Genomic DNA, 15356 nt, shown 5'->3' on the forward strand with positions numbered 1-15356 from the left:
CACCCAAACAGTGGTTTACCCCCACATATGGGGTATCAGCGTACTCAGGACAAATTGTACAACAACGTTTGGGGTCCATTTTCTCCTGATACCCTTGGAAAATAAAACAAGTTGGAGCTGAAGTAAATTTTTTGTGAAAAAAAGTTAAATGTTCATTTTTATTTAAACATTCTAAAAATTCCTGTGAAACACCTGAAGGGTTAATAAACTTCTTGAATGTGGTTTTGAGCACCTTAAGGGGTGCAGTTTTTAGAATGGTGTCACACTTGGGTATTTTCTATCATATAGACCCCACAAAATGACTTCAAATGAGATGTGGTCCCTAAAAAAAAATGGTGTTGTAGAAATGAGAAATTGCTGGTCAACTTTTAACCCTTATAACTCCCTAACAAAAAAAATTTTTGGTTCCAAAATTGTGTTGATGTAAAGTAGACATGTGGGAAATGTTACTTATTAAGTATTTTGTGTGACATATCTCTGTGATTTAATTGCATGAAAATTCAAAGTTGGAAAATTGCAAAATTTTCCAAATTTTCGCCAATTTTCCGTTTTTTTCACAAATAAACGCAGGTAATATCAAAGAAATTTTACCACTATAATGAAGTACAATATGTCTCGAGAAAACAATGTCAGAATCACCGGGATCTGTTGAAGCGTTCCAGAGTTATAACCTCATAAAGGGACAGTGGTCAGAATTGTAAAAATTGGGCCGGTCCATAACGTGCAAACCACCCTTGGGGGTAAAGGGGTTAAAAGGGTGTAACACTAGTGGGTGTGGACCCACTGCGCCACGGGCCAGTCTGGAATGGCGTGACGAAATGTCAAAGACAAACAGAAGCAATGAAACCAGGTACAGAATAGACACGTAACTGGTGACGCCCAGCAGACTGCGGGAGCCTAATAGGATGTGGCACTGCCCTATAGGTCACTTCACAGGAAAGGCAGGGAGGGTGGGGTAGACTTATTACTGCACTGGCCATCCTGGAAGCGGAGAGGGACCACTGATCTGAGCTGAGGGGGCAGCCGGGAGCACAGGACACCATAGAGGACTGTAATAGGGAAATGTGTAGTGTTTGTTCAGTCCCGGGGTGGAGGGTCGCTGTAACTGTGGGCAATACAATAAATTGAGGCCAATACCAAATATATTTAGATTAGTTTTTCTTTTATGACTTTTCTACAATTAATATTTTTTTTTGTTTTCAAACAATATTTTTGTGTTCCCAAACATATATTATATTGTTACATGGTACCAGTATTTCTCATTGGTACCATATGGTATACACAACTTTTTGATCAGTCTTATTACATAATAATAAGTGTGATACAATTCATGAATTGTATGAATAGAAGACATGAAAATAGGAAACTTTATAGCATATGTCACCACAGAAATCTGCGGATTTCTTTTGTCTCAGAATTCTCAATTCCTGGGTAAAATCTCCAGAAATTGAGTTACGGTAAATACCTTGTGCCTAGCCCTGTGCTCTCCTAAATCTTCCGCTGCTGCTAATCAAAGCTCGGCATCTGATCTAGCCATCTGAGGCTGCCAAGCTGTGATTATCAGCATCTGGACAGGCTGGAGAAAGTGCATCTCACCAGAGACGACCAGAGATTTCACATAGTGCGCTCCAGGAGGAACAAATGTGAATATCTCAGCAATTGAGCGACACAGAGCACAACAGACAATCAAGAAGAATCAAGGAAGCAGAGGGCTTTTTACAAGGCATTTAACTTAATTTTTGGAGATTTTTATCCAGGAATTGAGAATTCTGAGACGGAATAAGATAAACACAGAATCATCAGAGCTCAGGGACTTTTACAAGGTATTTAACTTATGGTAATTTTTTCTTTTCCAGCAGGTGACCGGTACTCTTTAAAGTGCGCATTTAATTAGGATTTACCCCCTTAATGTATCTCCAGAGCTATTTCTGTCTTCTAACGTTTCCTATCATGCCCTTATGTATAAGGAGTAAATGATTACGGTGGCTGGAGCTCGACTGCTCCTGGATGTAGAGCCACTTTTGTGACTAGTCAATCTTATTTACATAGGGCAGTACGGTCGCTCGGTGGTTAGCACTGCAGCCTTGCAGCGCTGGAGTCCTAGGTTCAAATCCCACCAAGGACAACATCTGCAAAGAGTTTGTATGTTCTCCCCATGTTTGCGTGGTTTTCCTCTGGGTTCTCCGGTTTCCTCCCACACTCCAAAGACATACTGATAGGGAACTTAGATTGTGAGCCCCATCGGGGACAGCGATCATAATGTTTTCAAACCGTAAAGCGCTGTGGAATATGTTAGCGCTATATAAAAATAAAGATTATTATTATATGGTAATTAAATATTAATTTTAAATTGTGTGGACTCTTTTCTACACTAAGGGCATGATATGAAGCTTGAGAGAGAAATGGCGCTGGTGGTATATTAAGGAGGTAAATCTTGATTACAGGTTCCCTTTAAGAAGTGTCTTTCTATTTGCTGTCTAATCTCTGCCACCTCTGACTTATGCCAATGTCACCAGTTTATAAGTGTTATTCATTTTACCCGTGGTTGTGTTAATGTTATGGCATGTAGTTGTCTTCCTTATTACCGGTCTTTTCACTGACTGTGATCTTCATTGTGCGCTCCATAAAATAAATATAGAAATCCTTTTTGTGTTGTTGAAAAAATTAACATCCATTTTATCTTTCATCCTTATAGGAAATCCTTGTGAGAATAACGGTTTATTACTAAATTGTAAAAAAGAAGATATCAGGAAGCACTCTAATGGAGAAAACCTCTTTACCCTTCATGGACCTCCTGGACTTCCCAGCACTTCACTTTCTTATAATCCTCCTAATCATGAGGAACCCTCTCCTGAGCAAACTCACATTGTTACCACAATTCCAGGAGCCAAAGTGGATACAAGATTTCAGTGTGACAAGCAACTTACTAGAAGCTCAGATGTTTTAACACAAAGAAAGCGCACAGGAGAGAAGCCATACTCCTGTTCAGAATGTGGGAAATGCTTTACAAAGAAATCAAAATTTGTTATACATGAGAGAAGTCACACAGGAGAAAAGCCATTTTCATGTTCAGAATGTGGCAAATCTTACACAGATAAAGGGAGTCTTAATAGACATCAGAGAATTCATACAGGAGATAAGCCTTATTCATGTTCAGAATGTGGGGAACGTTTTGGAAATAAATCACATCTTATTAAACATCATAGAATTCACACAGGAGAGAAGCCGTATTCATGTTCACAGTGTGAGAAATGCTTTACAGATAAATCAAGTCTTGTGACACACGAGAGAAGTCACATAGGAAAGAAATATTCATGTTCAGAATCTTTTTTATATAAATCAAGCCTTGCTATGCATGAGAGAATTCACACTGGAGAGAAGCCATATTCATGTTCAGAATGTGGGAAATGTTTTATACAAAAAGGAAGTTTTGTTTTTCATCAGACAATTCACACTGGAGAGAAGCCATATTCATGTTCAGAATGTGGGAAAGGTTTTACAAAAAAATCTCGTTTTGTTAAACATCAAACTACTCACACCGGGGAGAAACTGTTTTCATGTTTACCATGTTTCCATTGTAATTTATCTTTTAGAATAATATTTTTATCCAAAATGAGCTGGATTGTAATAGGAGGAGACTAAAATGTTTTTATTTCTGTTTTGGGGTTTTTAAGCTTATGGGAAGTTTTAACTTCAATGAAGTTACTTGCTGTGAAAGACTGTATATTGGAATTCCAAATTTTAAGAGATGGTATGGAATCTTTTCACATAAATCACAGCTTCTTAACCATCAGAGAATTCACACAAAAGGAAAACCGTATTCATGTTCCAAATGTGGGAACTCTTTTACATGTAAATCAAAGCTTGCTATACATGAGAAAATTCACACTGGAGAGAAGCCGTATTCATGTCCACTGTGTTTTATACAAAAATATAATCTTGTTCTACATAAGAGAACTCATGAAGGAATGAAACTGTAGTTATGTTCACTGTTTTTAGTACATTTTAATAAACTGTGGAAGACCTGAGAGTGTCATACATGTATTTTCAGGGCTTTTAAAAGCATTGAAACATTTTAATATTTTGCTGATTCAATTTGGTTCCAAATCAGCTTTTGTGGGCAAATTGAATCCAAAACAAATTTGTTGACAAAAAAAGAAATTAAAAACGAAAAAAAAATAAAATTATCTGGTTGTTTAAAGGGGACCTTCCACCAGCTTCAGCATGTTAAACTGGTCACATCATGGAATACTGGCTGCGGAGCTGAATAAAATGTCTGTTTTTTTAGATTTTAATTCTCTGCTCTGTTGTGGGTGTAATAGCTCGTAAAGTTTAGGATAAACTTTGTGATAAGAACAACCAGGGGCGCACCTATGGGTATCGTCACACTAAGCGACGCTGCAGCGATACCGACAACGATGTCGATCGCTGCAGCATCGCTGTTTGGTCGCTGGAGAGCTGTCACACAGACAGCTCTCCAGCGACCAACGATCCCGAGGTCCCTGGTAACCAGGGTAAACATCGGGTTACTAAGCGCAGGGCCGCGCTTAGTAACCCGATGTTTACCCTGGTTACCAGCGTAAACGTTAAAAAAACAAACACTACATACTTACCTTCAGCTGTCTGTCCCCGGCGCTCTGCTTCTCTGCACTCCTCCTGCATCCTGTGTCAGCGCCGGTTAGCCGGAAAGCAGAGCGGTGACGTCACTGGAGGGAGGAGGCTGCGTAGTTACACTTTCAATACAGCAGCAATTGACTCTGCATCCGCCCTCTGCAGCCAGGGAGTGTGAATGATTGGTCCATCCGTGAGTCATTCTACCTCTCTGCATCAAGTGACTGTGTCTGTGTTCATCAGACTCCAGGTGCTGTATATGGGGGGTGCTGTGCTGTAAATGGGGGTGCTGTGCTGTATATGGAGGGTGCTTTATTGTATATAGGTGTGCTGTGCTGTATATGGCGGTGGTGTGCTGTTTTGTATATGGGGGTGCTGTGCTGTATATGGCAGTGCTGTATATAGGGTGCTGTGCTGTAAGTGGGGAGTGCTGTATATGAGGGGTGCTGTGCTATATATGGGGGTGCTGTATATGGCGTTGCTGTGCTGTATATGAGGGGTGTCGTGCTTTATATGAGGGGCGCTGTGCTGTATATAGGGGTTCTATGCTGTATATTGGAGGTGCTGTATTGTATATAGGGGTGCTGTGCTGTATATGGGGGTGTTGTGCTGTATATGGGGGTGATATCCCCTGTAGACTGTGAGCCCTCGCGGGCAGGGTCCTCTCTCCTCCTGTACTTGTGTGTGCCTTGTTTTACTTATGTTTATTGTACTTGTCTATATTTGCCCCATTCACATGTAAAGCGCCATGGAATAAATGGCGCTATAAAAATGAATAATAATAATAATAATAATAATATTTGATGGCGGTGCTGTGCTGTATATGGCGGTGCTATATTGTATATGGGAGTACTCTGCTGTATATGGGGGTGCTGTGCTGTATGTGGGGGTGCTGTGCTTTATATGTGGGGTGCTGTATTGAATATAGGGGTGCAGTATATGGGGATGCTGTGCTGTATGTGGGGGTGCTGTGCTGTATATGGGGATGCTGTGCTGTATATGTGGGGTGCTGTATTGAATATAGGGGTGCAGTATATGGGGATGCTGTGCTGTATGTGGGGGTGCTGTGTTGTATATGTAGGGTGCTGTATTGAATATAGGGGTGCTGTATGTGGGGGTGCTGTGCTGTATATGGGGATGCTGTGCTGTATATGTGGGGTGCTGTATTGAATATAGGGGTGCAGTATATGGGGATGCTGTGCTGTATGTGGGGGTGCTGTGCTGTATATGGGGATGCTGTGCTGTATATGTAGGGTGCTGTATTGAATATAGGGGTGCAGTATATGGGGATGCTGTTCTGTATATAGGGGTGATGTGCTGTAGATGGGGATGCTGTGCTTTATATGTGGGGTGCTGTATTGAATATAGGGGTGCAGTATATGGGGATGCTGTTCTGTATATAGGGGTGATGTGCTGTAGATGGAGGTGCTGTGCTGTATTGTATATAGGGATGCTGTGCTGTATATGGGGGTGGTGCTGTATAGTATATGGAGGGCTATGGGGATGCATTATAGTATTTGGAGGGCTATAGATGGTGCATTATAATATATGGAGGACTCTGGGGTTGCCTTATATATGGAGTATTATGGGGTGCTTTATACTATATCGAGGGCTATGGGGGTACATTATAATGTATGGAGAATTATAGGATGCATTTTCTATGGGGGTGAATTATACTATATGGAGGGCTATGGGGGTGCATTATAATATATGGAGCCATGAGTTCCATGAGTAGAACAGAGATGAGTGAGATTACTGTTGAGATTACTGTTCTTCAGGTTTCATTTCTTGGCTGTCAGTATCCATGAGGGGCCAAAAAGCAAACCTGAGATTTGTCCATTACAAACATCTCTGCAGCTCTCTTCCCACCGTGCTATCAGCTCTGCTGTATCCCCTCCCCCCACACTAACTGCCTTGAGATTAAAGCTGACTAAGGGTACCGTCACACTATAACATTTCGATCGCTACGACGGTACGATTCGTGACGTTCCAGTGATATCGTTACGATATCGCTGTGTCTGACACGCAGCAGCGATCAGGGATCCTGCTGAGAATCGTACGTCGTAGCAGATCGTTTAGAACTTTCTTTCATCGCTGGATCTCCCGCTGTCATCGCTAGATCGGTGTGTGTGACACCGATCTAGCGATCTAGCGATGCGATCCAGCGATGCGTTCGCTTGTAACCAGGGTAAACATCGGGTAACTAAGCGCAGGACCGCGCTTAGTTACCCGATGTTTACCCTGGTTACAAGCGTTAAACTAAAAAAAAACAAACAGCACATACTTACATCTGGTGTCCGTCAGGTCCCTTGCAGTCTCTGCTTCCCGCACTGTGACTGCCGGCCGTAAAGTGAAAGCAGAGCACAGCGGCTGTGCTTTCACTTTCACTTTACGGCCGGCAGTCACTGAGCTGAGTGCGGGAACCAGACTGCAAGGGACCTGACGGACACCAGAATGTAAGTATGTGCTGTTTGTTTTTTTTTAGTTTAACGCTTGTAACCAGGGTAAACATCGGTTAACTAAGCGCGGTCCTGCGCTTAGTTACCCGATGTTTACCCTGGTTACCCAGGGACCTCGGCATCGTTGGTCGCTGGAGAGCTGTCTGTGTGACAGCTCCCCAGCGAACACACTACGATTTACCTACGATCACGGCCAGGTCATATCGCTGGTCGTGATCGTAGGTAAATCGTATAGTGTGACGGTACCCTAAGTGTTAATAATTACACCTTGTTCAGCTCTACTACATGTATTTATCATCACTGTGCAGTGAGACCTGTCAGGAGAGCAGACTGTCTGTCATGACATGTCTCACATAGACCTGCTCTAAGTAGTGATGACCGAAAGTGCTCTTTACTCGAATTTGCAACGGGTGCTTGGGTACGCACCAAATATCGCAGGTGCTCAAGCTACATGCCCGTCCCATTAGACAGCCTAAAAGCATGCGGGATTGACCGTGTATAGAAGGCAATTCCCACATGTTTTTTTCTGGCTACCAGTCTCGAAACATGCGGGGCGGCGACTCGAGCATGTAGCTCCAGCACCCGCGGTACTTGTTGCGTACCCATCCACCAATGCAAACTCGAGTAACGAGCACTTTCGCGCATCGCTTTCTCTTTTAGTTGTTGTGGCAGTGTGTTGTTTTTGTTTTTTTTCCCCTGTATGTTGGTGCCTGTTTATGATTGGTCAACATCATGCAAGGGAAGAAGTACACATCCTCCAAGCAACATTTCTCTGCTAACGCCACATTATCATAAACTATAACCTAAACTTTACAAGCTGATGTCTCCACATCAGAGAGGAGGAATTAAAAAAAAAAAATAGAAACTATAATTTATTCAGAAAGACCTATGAAGAAAGAAGGTCCTCCAAACAGCAGCATGCAATATCAATATCCAATTTTATAGACAAAAAAAAAAATACAAAACAGTTAAAAAGGCCATATAAGCAAAAAAAAACCATACTAACACTGACCAAACGTGTATCAACATGATTTCTCTCTCTCTCTATATATATAGTCTGAAATTTTACACTGCGAGGAAAAATGACTGTAGAATTACAGATGAAGTGTTTGTCAAAAAATCAATGAATACACAAATGGAATAACATCGTGAGAAATTCATTCTCAGTAAAGTGCGAAGTGCACACAAACAGCCCATGGGCTGTGTATTCAAACAGAGAAAATGAGGCTGCAAGGTGCTGGGGCTTATATCTGCTGTCTCCTGCGGAGGTGTGTGATCAACCATCAATAATAGGTAATACCATGATCAAAAAATTAACATTAATAGCATATAGTACACTGTATACAATCAGACAAATAGATTGTATCATACAGAAAATGAGGAGACCGCTAGACCGGCCTTGTAATCCTTGCTGACCGATAGGTGTTCAGGCCTAATTACCAGAGCTCAAGTGCGGCAGTTCTTCTTCAGAAGAGGTGCGGTTCTGAGGAAGAACTGCCGAAACTCCCGTTAAGGGGATACACTTAAGCACTGGAAACTTGATAATTATGCCCAGTCTTTTCTTTTTCTTGTATGGTCTGTTAACATCTCCATAATTTTAATTGTTTTGCATTCCTTGTGTCAATAAAATTGGATATTTCTATTATATACTGCTGCTGTTTGGAGGCCCTTCTTTCTTCATAGGTTTTTCCGTAGTCCTGATCCTCCGTGTTATTATGGAGGGCACCATAGCCTCCTACTGTATGTTTTCTTCAGCTTTCAGCCATTATTCCAGGGTGTGGCAGTTTAGCATGCTCATACTGAGGAAAGATCCTCTTCAAAGCCGTACTGGGGGGATTCCTGCAGATGGTTTCCAACAGAATTAGGATGAATATGGGAAATTAATGTTTGTCCTATAAGTGACTCGTAATGGGTTAAAAGATAAAATATATCAAATAACCAGTTCTAGGGAATAACCTGGTAAATAAGAAGTGGAGATTAAAGGCTGTATAAAACGTAACAATTTTATTGAATCACATATTCCAGTCCATCCCTCCGGACAGGACAACATGAGGTAGCCCTTCCTTTCTTCCATACTCCCCACCCACCTCCACCCTCCAGAGTTTTTCCTGTCCTCACAGGGAATTGCCGCATGAGAGGTTGCTCCTAGAGGGAAGGTATCTTCTCCTTTGGAGCTCCAGAGTACGGACTCGGAAGGATCGAGGGGTTTCAGCCTTCGCTTTTCCCGTGAAGCACTCCGGGGCTCAACACCTCTCTGGGTAGAGGTCACTTAGCCATCAGTTGCTGTATCAGAATACAGATTCAAGGGGATCTGGGGGTCTCAGCCTTCCCTTCTCATTGTCACAGAGTCCAGGCCGACACCTCTCTGGGTAGAGGTCCTTAGCCAACAGCCAGTCTCTGCACCATCTGCAATAATGTAGCATTCCTGGATGTGACACCGTTTTCCATGGTGGGCTCTCATGGTGCCTTATAGTACCTCTGTATCTCATAGTGCCTCTGGTTCTCGTAGTGCCTTTATAGCACCTCTGTGCCTTATTGTGCCTATGGTCCTCAGTGACTCATTGCACTTCTGCATCTTATGGTGCATCATAGTGCCTTGATAGTGCCTCTGTGCCTTTTGGTCCTCAGTGTCTTGTGCTGCCTCATTGTACTTTTGAGCCTCCTAGTGCATCTGTGCCTCATGGTGCCACTGTGCACCTCGTGGCTTTGTGCCTTGCAGCTTTGGGCCTCTGGCTTCATGCCTTGTGCCTCTGGCTTAGTGCCTTGTGCCTCTTGCTTCGTGCCTTTAGCTTCGTGCCTTGTGCCTCTTGCTTCGTGCCTTTAGCATCGTGCCTGGTGCTTCTGACTTCGGGTCTCGTACCTTGTACCTCGTGTCTCTCGACCTAGATGCAGCTTCCTTTTCTTCATTCTTTGCAACTTCGCTTAGCCAAAGCAGCAGCTCTGCTCGGATTGGCCCGAGAATTTCTATGTTTCGGAACAGAAGACTCATTTCAGCTACTGTCCCTGCTTTGTCTGGTCAGAAGTTTTCAGATTTCGCCCTTTAGTGCTAAAGTCAGGACTGTTTCATAGTTCTAGATGAAGGGAGACATAAATCTATTGAGTGCGTCCTATAACACTACACACTACTGACCGGGAGTAAGGAATTAAATCCCAGGAGGTAGATGATAATTTCCTCATGTTGGGGGGAAAGGATCCTTCCCATCTCCGCAATCGAACTAGTTTCTTTGATCAACATCCTGTCAGCAGATTCCAGATTCCTAATTGTGAAGACGCCTAGTGCGGCTACCGAATATATACTGTACCTGGAAAACTGGAACAATCAAATGAACGCCAGGGGCGGCCTATTGGTGATGCCGCACAGCGGGTCTTATCATGCACCAGTTGCGATGAGCAAACACCTTCTACCAAACATTGCGGATACATTTAAAAACTTCTATTCCTTCCTGTACTTTGTGGAATTGAGTGATCCAGTAACACAAACTGCGGACATCAGGCTTTGCATCTAAGGCTAAGTGCACACGTTGCAGAATTGTCGCAGAAATTTCCGCGGCAATTCCGCAACTCCTGCCGTGGGTATATCGCATGCGCAATTGGCATGCGTATTCCCGCTAAACACTAGCGTTTTACAAGCGTAATTAGCTTGCAGAATGCTAGCGTTTTCCAAGCGATCTGTAGCATCGCTTGGAAAACTGATTGACAGGTTGGTCACACTTGTCAAACATAGTGTTTGACAAGTGTGACCAACTTTTTACTATTGATGCGGCCTATGCAGTATCAATAGTAAAAAGATCTAATGTTAAAAATAATTTTAAAAAATGGCTATTCTCACCTTCCGGCGGCCCCCGATCTCCTCAGCGGTGCACGCGGCAGCTTCCGTTCTCATGGATGCTGGGTGCGAAGGACCTAAGATGATGTCACGGTTATGGTTAATAAGGAAAAAACCTTATTAAAATCTAACCTTTAATGCGTATAATAAAATAGAAACACAAAATCTAGATACCCCCTCAATAGAAATGTCTCAATACAATGGGCTGAAAAATGCTAGAGAGAAACAACCATACACCTACTCTAGTCTCTTTATTTCGCTAGTATAATGTAAATCTAGCTAATAACCACCTCTGCTTATAAGATAAATGCAGGGATGAGCCCATTCTTATACCTCACAATAAAGAAAAATAGCACCAAAATCAGTTACTCTAAAATGGACAAAAAGTGATAAAATTGTGCTTACATATAGCAACAGTCTCACTCAACCGGTGGATAGAAATGAGTGATCTGCCCCTAGATACCAATCTGCCTGGATGTCTACCTAGGTGCGGAGTTTGGCATCCTAAGAAAAGTGAGAATGGCGCCCCCACTCGTCCGACAGCTGTCCCTTATCTCCTAATTCACCAGCCATAACTATGTCATCATCCCCAAACCATCCTAACAGACAGGGATTATATGGCGCTAACATAGGACAACAAGCTCTCACAATAATAAGTAGATATTTCAACAGATATAATTGCACGCCAGGACACCACATACAGTGCCTTGCGAAAGTATTCGGCCCCCTGGAACTTTTCAACCTTTTCCCACATATCATACTTCAAACATAAAGATACCAAATGTAAATTTTTGGTGAAGAATCAACAACACGTGGAACACAATTGTGAAGTTGAACGAAATTTATTGGTTATTTTACATTTTTGGGAAAATTCAAAACCTGAAAAGTGGGGCGTGCAATATTATTCGGCCCCTTTACTTTCAGTGCAGAAGTTCATTGTGGATCTCTGAATGATCCAATGTCGTCCTAAATGCCTAATGATGATAAATATAATCCACCTGTGTGTGATCAAGTCTCCGTATAAATGCACCTGCTCTGTGATAGTCTCAGGGTTCTGTTTGGAGCACAGAGATCATCATGAAGACCAAGGAACACAACAGGCAGGTCCGTGATACTGTTGTGGAGAAGTTTAAAGCCGGATTTGGATACAAAATGAATTCCAAAACTTTAAACATCCCAAGGAGCACTGTGCAAGCGATCATATTGAAATGGAAGGAGTATCATACCACTGCGAATCTACCAAGACCCGGCCGTCCCTCTAAACTTTCATCTCAAACAAGGAGAAGACTGATCAGAGATGCAGCCAAGAGGCCCATGATCTCTCTGGATGAACTGCAGAGATCTACAGCTGAGGTGGGACAGTCTGTCCATAGGACAGGAATCAGTCGTACACTGCACAAATCTGCCCTTTATGGAAGAGTGGCAAGAAGAAAGCCATTTCTCAAAGATATCAATAATAAGTGTCGTTTAAAGTTTGCAACAAGCCACCTGGGCACCACTAAACAATTCAACATGGGTTCTCCATAAGCATGTAACTTACACTAGAACAACCAAGGAAAAAAGGCCATGCCCACAAGAATATAGCCAATGTGTGTGGTATGCATTGTGCTTGAGAATCTGTATGATTGTCTTCTTCCGAGCATTTCGAGCCCCATCTATCTGTTGCGCTTGCATAATTTGATATTTTCGGGCTTGCGTCTTAGACGATTCCGGCTCTGCAGAGCCAGTGCGCATGCAAGCCTGACTTTTTTTGGACATGCGCTTTAAGGGGTACTAACGCCATCCAGCGATTACGCACGTGCGATTCTATATGTTGGGCGCATGCGCAGACTGACTCTCAACTGACTTTATCGACTGGTCATCACAGACGTACAATAACAAGATGGCGGCAACCACGTGCGCTCCTTCGTCCCCGAGCTGGCCGGCTTGCTTACCTTTCAGGTGATCGGTTTTAACTAATCTTGTTTACTGTATATATATATTCCACGCTTATAGGACACAGGACATCACTTTCCCTGAGGAAGCCACATTTATTGTGGCTATATGCGTGGGTTTCATCCCACATTATTTTCCTCTTAGCATTCATTTCTCCATTTAGGACTTGAGGACTCTTGCAACTCTCGGTTTGGGCTATTGGGCCCTCGCACTTTGTTTCTCCTCTATTTCAAGAAAAAAATCGGGTAACTTTTCAAAATTTGTGCCATATAGAATATGTTATTCTGAGCTTGATTTGGTACCTCAACAAGTTATTTGGCTTGTCACCCCGTCCATGTATCTATATTTGTATATTTGTCTATACATGCTAGGTTCTCGGGCCTTCATGGTTGCCATTTGGCTCATATACATGAGTATGATCCCAGACACATTCATCTAACTATGCTGTGTACTTCGACAATCATATGGTTGTTATTGAATTTATTTGTTTTTGAGCCATACTGAATTCACTTCTTATGCTTTGTCCATTATTGTGTGGGCAGCCATTGCCTCTATATTAATGCATGGCTAGGCAAAGCACTATTTGCAGTTTTTAATTGTTTTTATCTGTTGTTGTGTCCGGTATAAGGCTGTGTGCACACGATGCAGATTTGGTGCAGAAAAATCTGCTGCAGTTCTGCACTAAATCTGCATCTCCTGGCAGAATCCGCAGGTGCGTTTTTTTATGCGTTTTTGGTGCGTTTTTGATGCGTTTTTGATGCGTTTTTTGTGCACAAATCTGCACAAAAAAACGCATAAAAATGCATAAAAAACGCACCAAAAACGCATAAAAAACGCACCTGCAGATTTCTATTATGGAGGGGTGCAGAAACGCTGCAGAACGGCACAAAAGAAGTGACATGCACTTCTTTGAAATCTGCAGCGTTTCTGCGCAGATTTTTCTGCACCATGTGCACAGCTTTTTTTTTTTCACATTGATTTACATTGTACTGTAAATCACAGTGCAGTTCTGCAGCGTTTCTGCTGCAGAAAAATCTGCTGCAGTTCTGCACTAAATCTGCATCGTGTGCACATACCCTTAAGGTACCGTCACACTAAGCGACGCTGCAGCGATACCGACAACGATGTCGATCGCTGCAGCGTCGCTGTTTGGTCGCTGGAGAGCTGTCACACAGACGGCTCTCCAGCGACCAACGATCCCGAAGTCCCCTGGTAACCAGGGTAAACATCGGGTTACTAAGCGCAGGGCAGCGCCTAGTAACCCGATGTTTACCCTGGTTACCAGCGTAAACGTAAAAAAAACAAACACTACATACTTACCTTCCGCTGTCTGTCCCCGGCGCTGTGCTTTCCTGCACTGACTGTGAGCACAGCGGCCGGAAAGCAGAGCAGTGATGTCACCGCTCTGCTTTCCGGCTGGCCGGCGCTCACAGCCAGTGCAGAGAAGGGCCGCGCTTAGTAACCCGATGTTTACCCTGGTTACCAGTGAAGACATCGCTGGATCGGTGTCACACACGCCGATCCAGCGATGTCAGCGGAAGATCCAGCGACAAAATAAAGTTCTGGACTTTCCTCAGCGACCAACGATCTCCCAGCAGGGGCCTGATCGTTGGTCGCTGTCACACTGAACGATTTCCTTAACGATATCGTTACTACGTCACAAAAAGCAACGATATCGTTAACGATATTGTTATGTGTGACGGTACCTTAAGTGTCATCTTTTTTAAAATAAATCATATGTAATTTATAACATGTGGGTGTTCCCAGTCTTGTGGGCATGGCCTTTTTTCCTTCTTGGTTGTTCTAGTGTAAACATACTGACCATTTGGACATTAAACCAAATGAAATCAAGAAGTGTCTTTTATTTTTTAATTAAAAAAAAAACAACCTTTATTTACATATGTTAAAATACACACAACAATGAAATAGTGCCTCTAAGCCAGTGACTAATAACTCTTAAAGGTCAGCTGAAACATGTGCATGCAAATATCAAAAAACACGATTTGGGAAGAAAAAATTCTTTGCTGCTCATATAATCATTATATACTGCTTGCTAACAATATAAAGGACATTTATGTTTCACCTAGTATTAAACATAGGTTGTTTATGGAAAGATCTATTGTCCTAAGAATAACTACTTGAAATAAACTGTCTATTCAGACATACTAAGGAGGAGCACAAGGAGAAACAATAATGAAAAGCGTATATACGGATTATGACTATCTGCAAAAGTCTCTATAACAATGCCCCGCAGAGGATTATCAAGGATGGCTGAGGCTAATTCAACAACACCAAGAGACCGAGAGGGCCAAGCGGCAGGCCCAAGCCCAGCGAGAGGCTGAGAGAGCCGAGCGAGAGGCCCAAGTTCGGAGAGCCCATGAGCTGCATATGGCCCAACTCAGGATAGCACAATCTACCCCACAGAACTATGAGTCCAATAGTTCAACAACCTTCTTTAAACCCCGGCCAGAGCACTTTCCAGTGATGGAAAAGTATGGGGACCTGGACATATTTCTCCGGGGCTT

At 42.8% G+C, this 15356-nt stretch overlaps 1 protein-coding gene across 1 annotated transcript; it reads left to right on the forward strand.

Moving 5' to 3' along the window:
* Positions 1-840: 840 nt before the first annotated feature.
* LOC138658141 (zinc finger protein OZF-like) lies at positions 841-4028 on the forward strand. The gene is made up of 2 exons (XM_069745678.1): positions 841-850; positions 2696-4028. The coding sequence occupies exons 1-2, from the start codon at positions 841-843 to the stop codon at positions 3640-3642; spliced, it is 957 nt and encodes a 318-aa protein (XP_069601779.1). The 3' UTR covers positions 3643-4028.
* The last annotated feature ends 11328 nt before the right edge of the window (positions 4029-15356 follow it).

The sequence above is a fragment of the Ranitomeya imitator genome, chromosome 1 (assembly GCF_032444005.1).
Source record: "Ranitomeya imitator isolate aRanImi1 chromosome 1, aRanImi1.pri, whole genome shotgun sequence".
Taxonomy (NCBI): domain Eukaryota; kingdom Metazoa; phylum Chordata; class Amphibia; order Anura; family Dendrobatidae; genus Ranitomeya; species Ranitomeya imitator.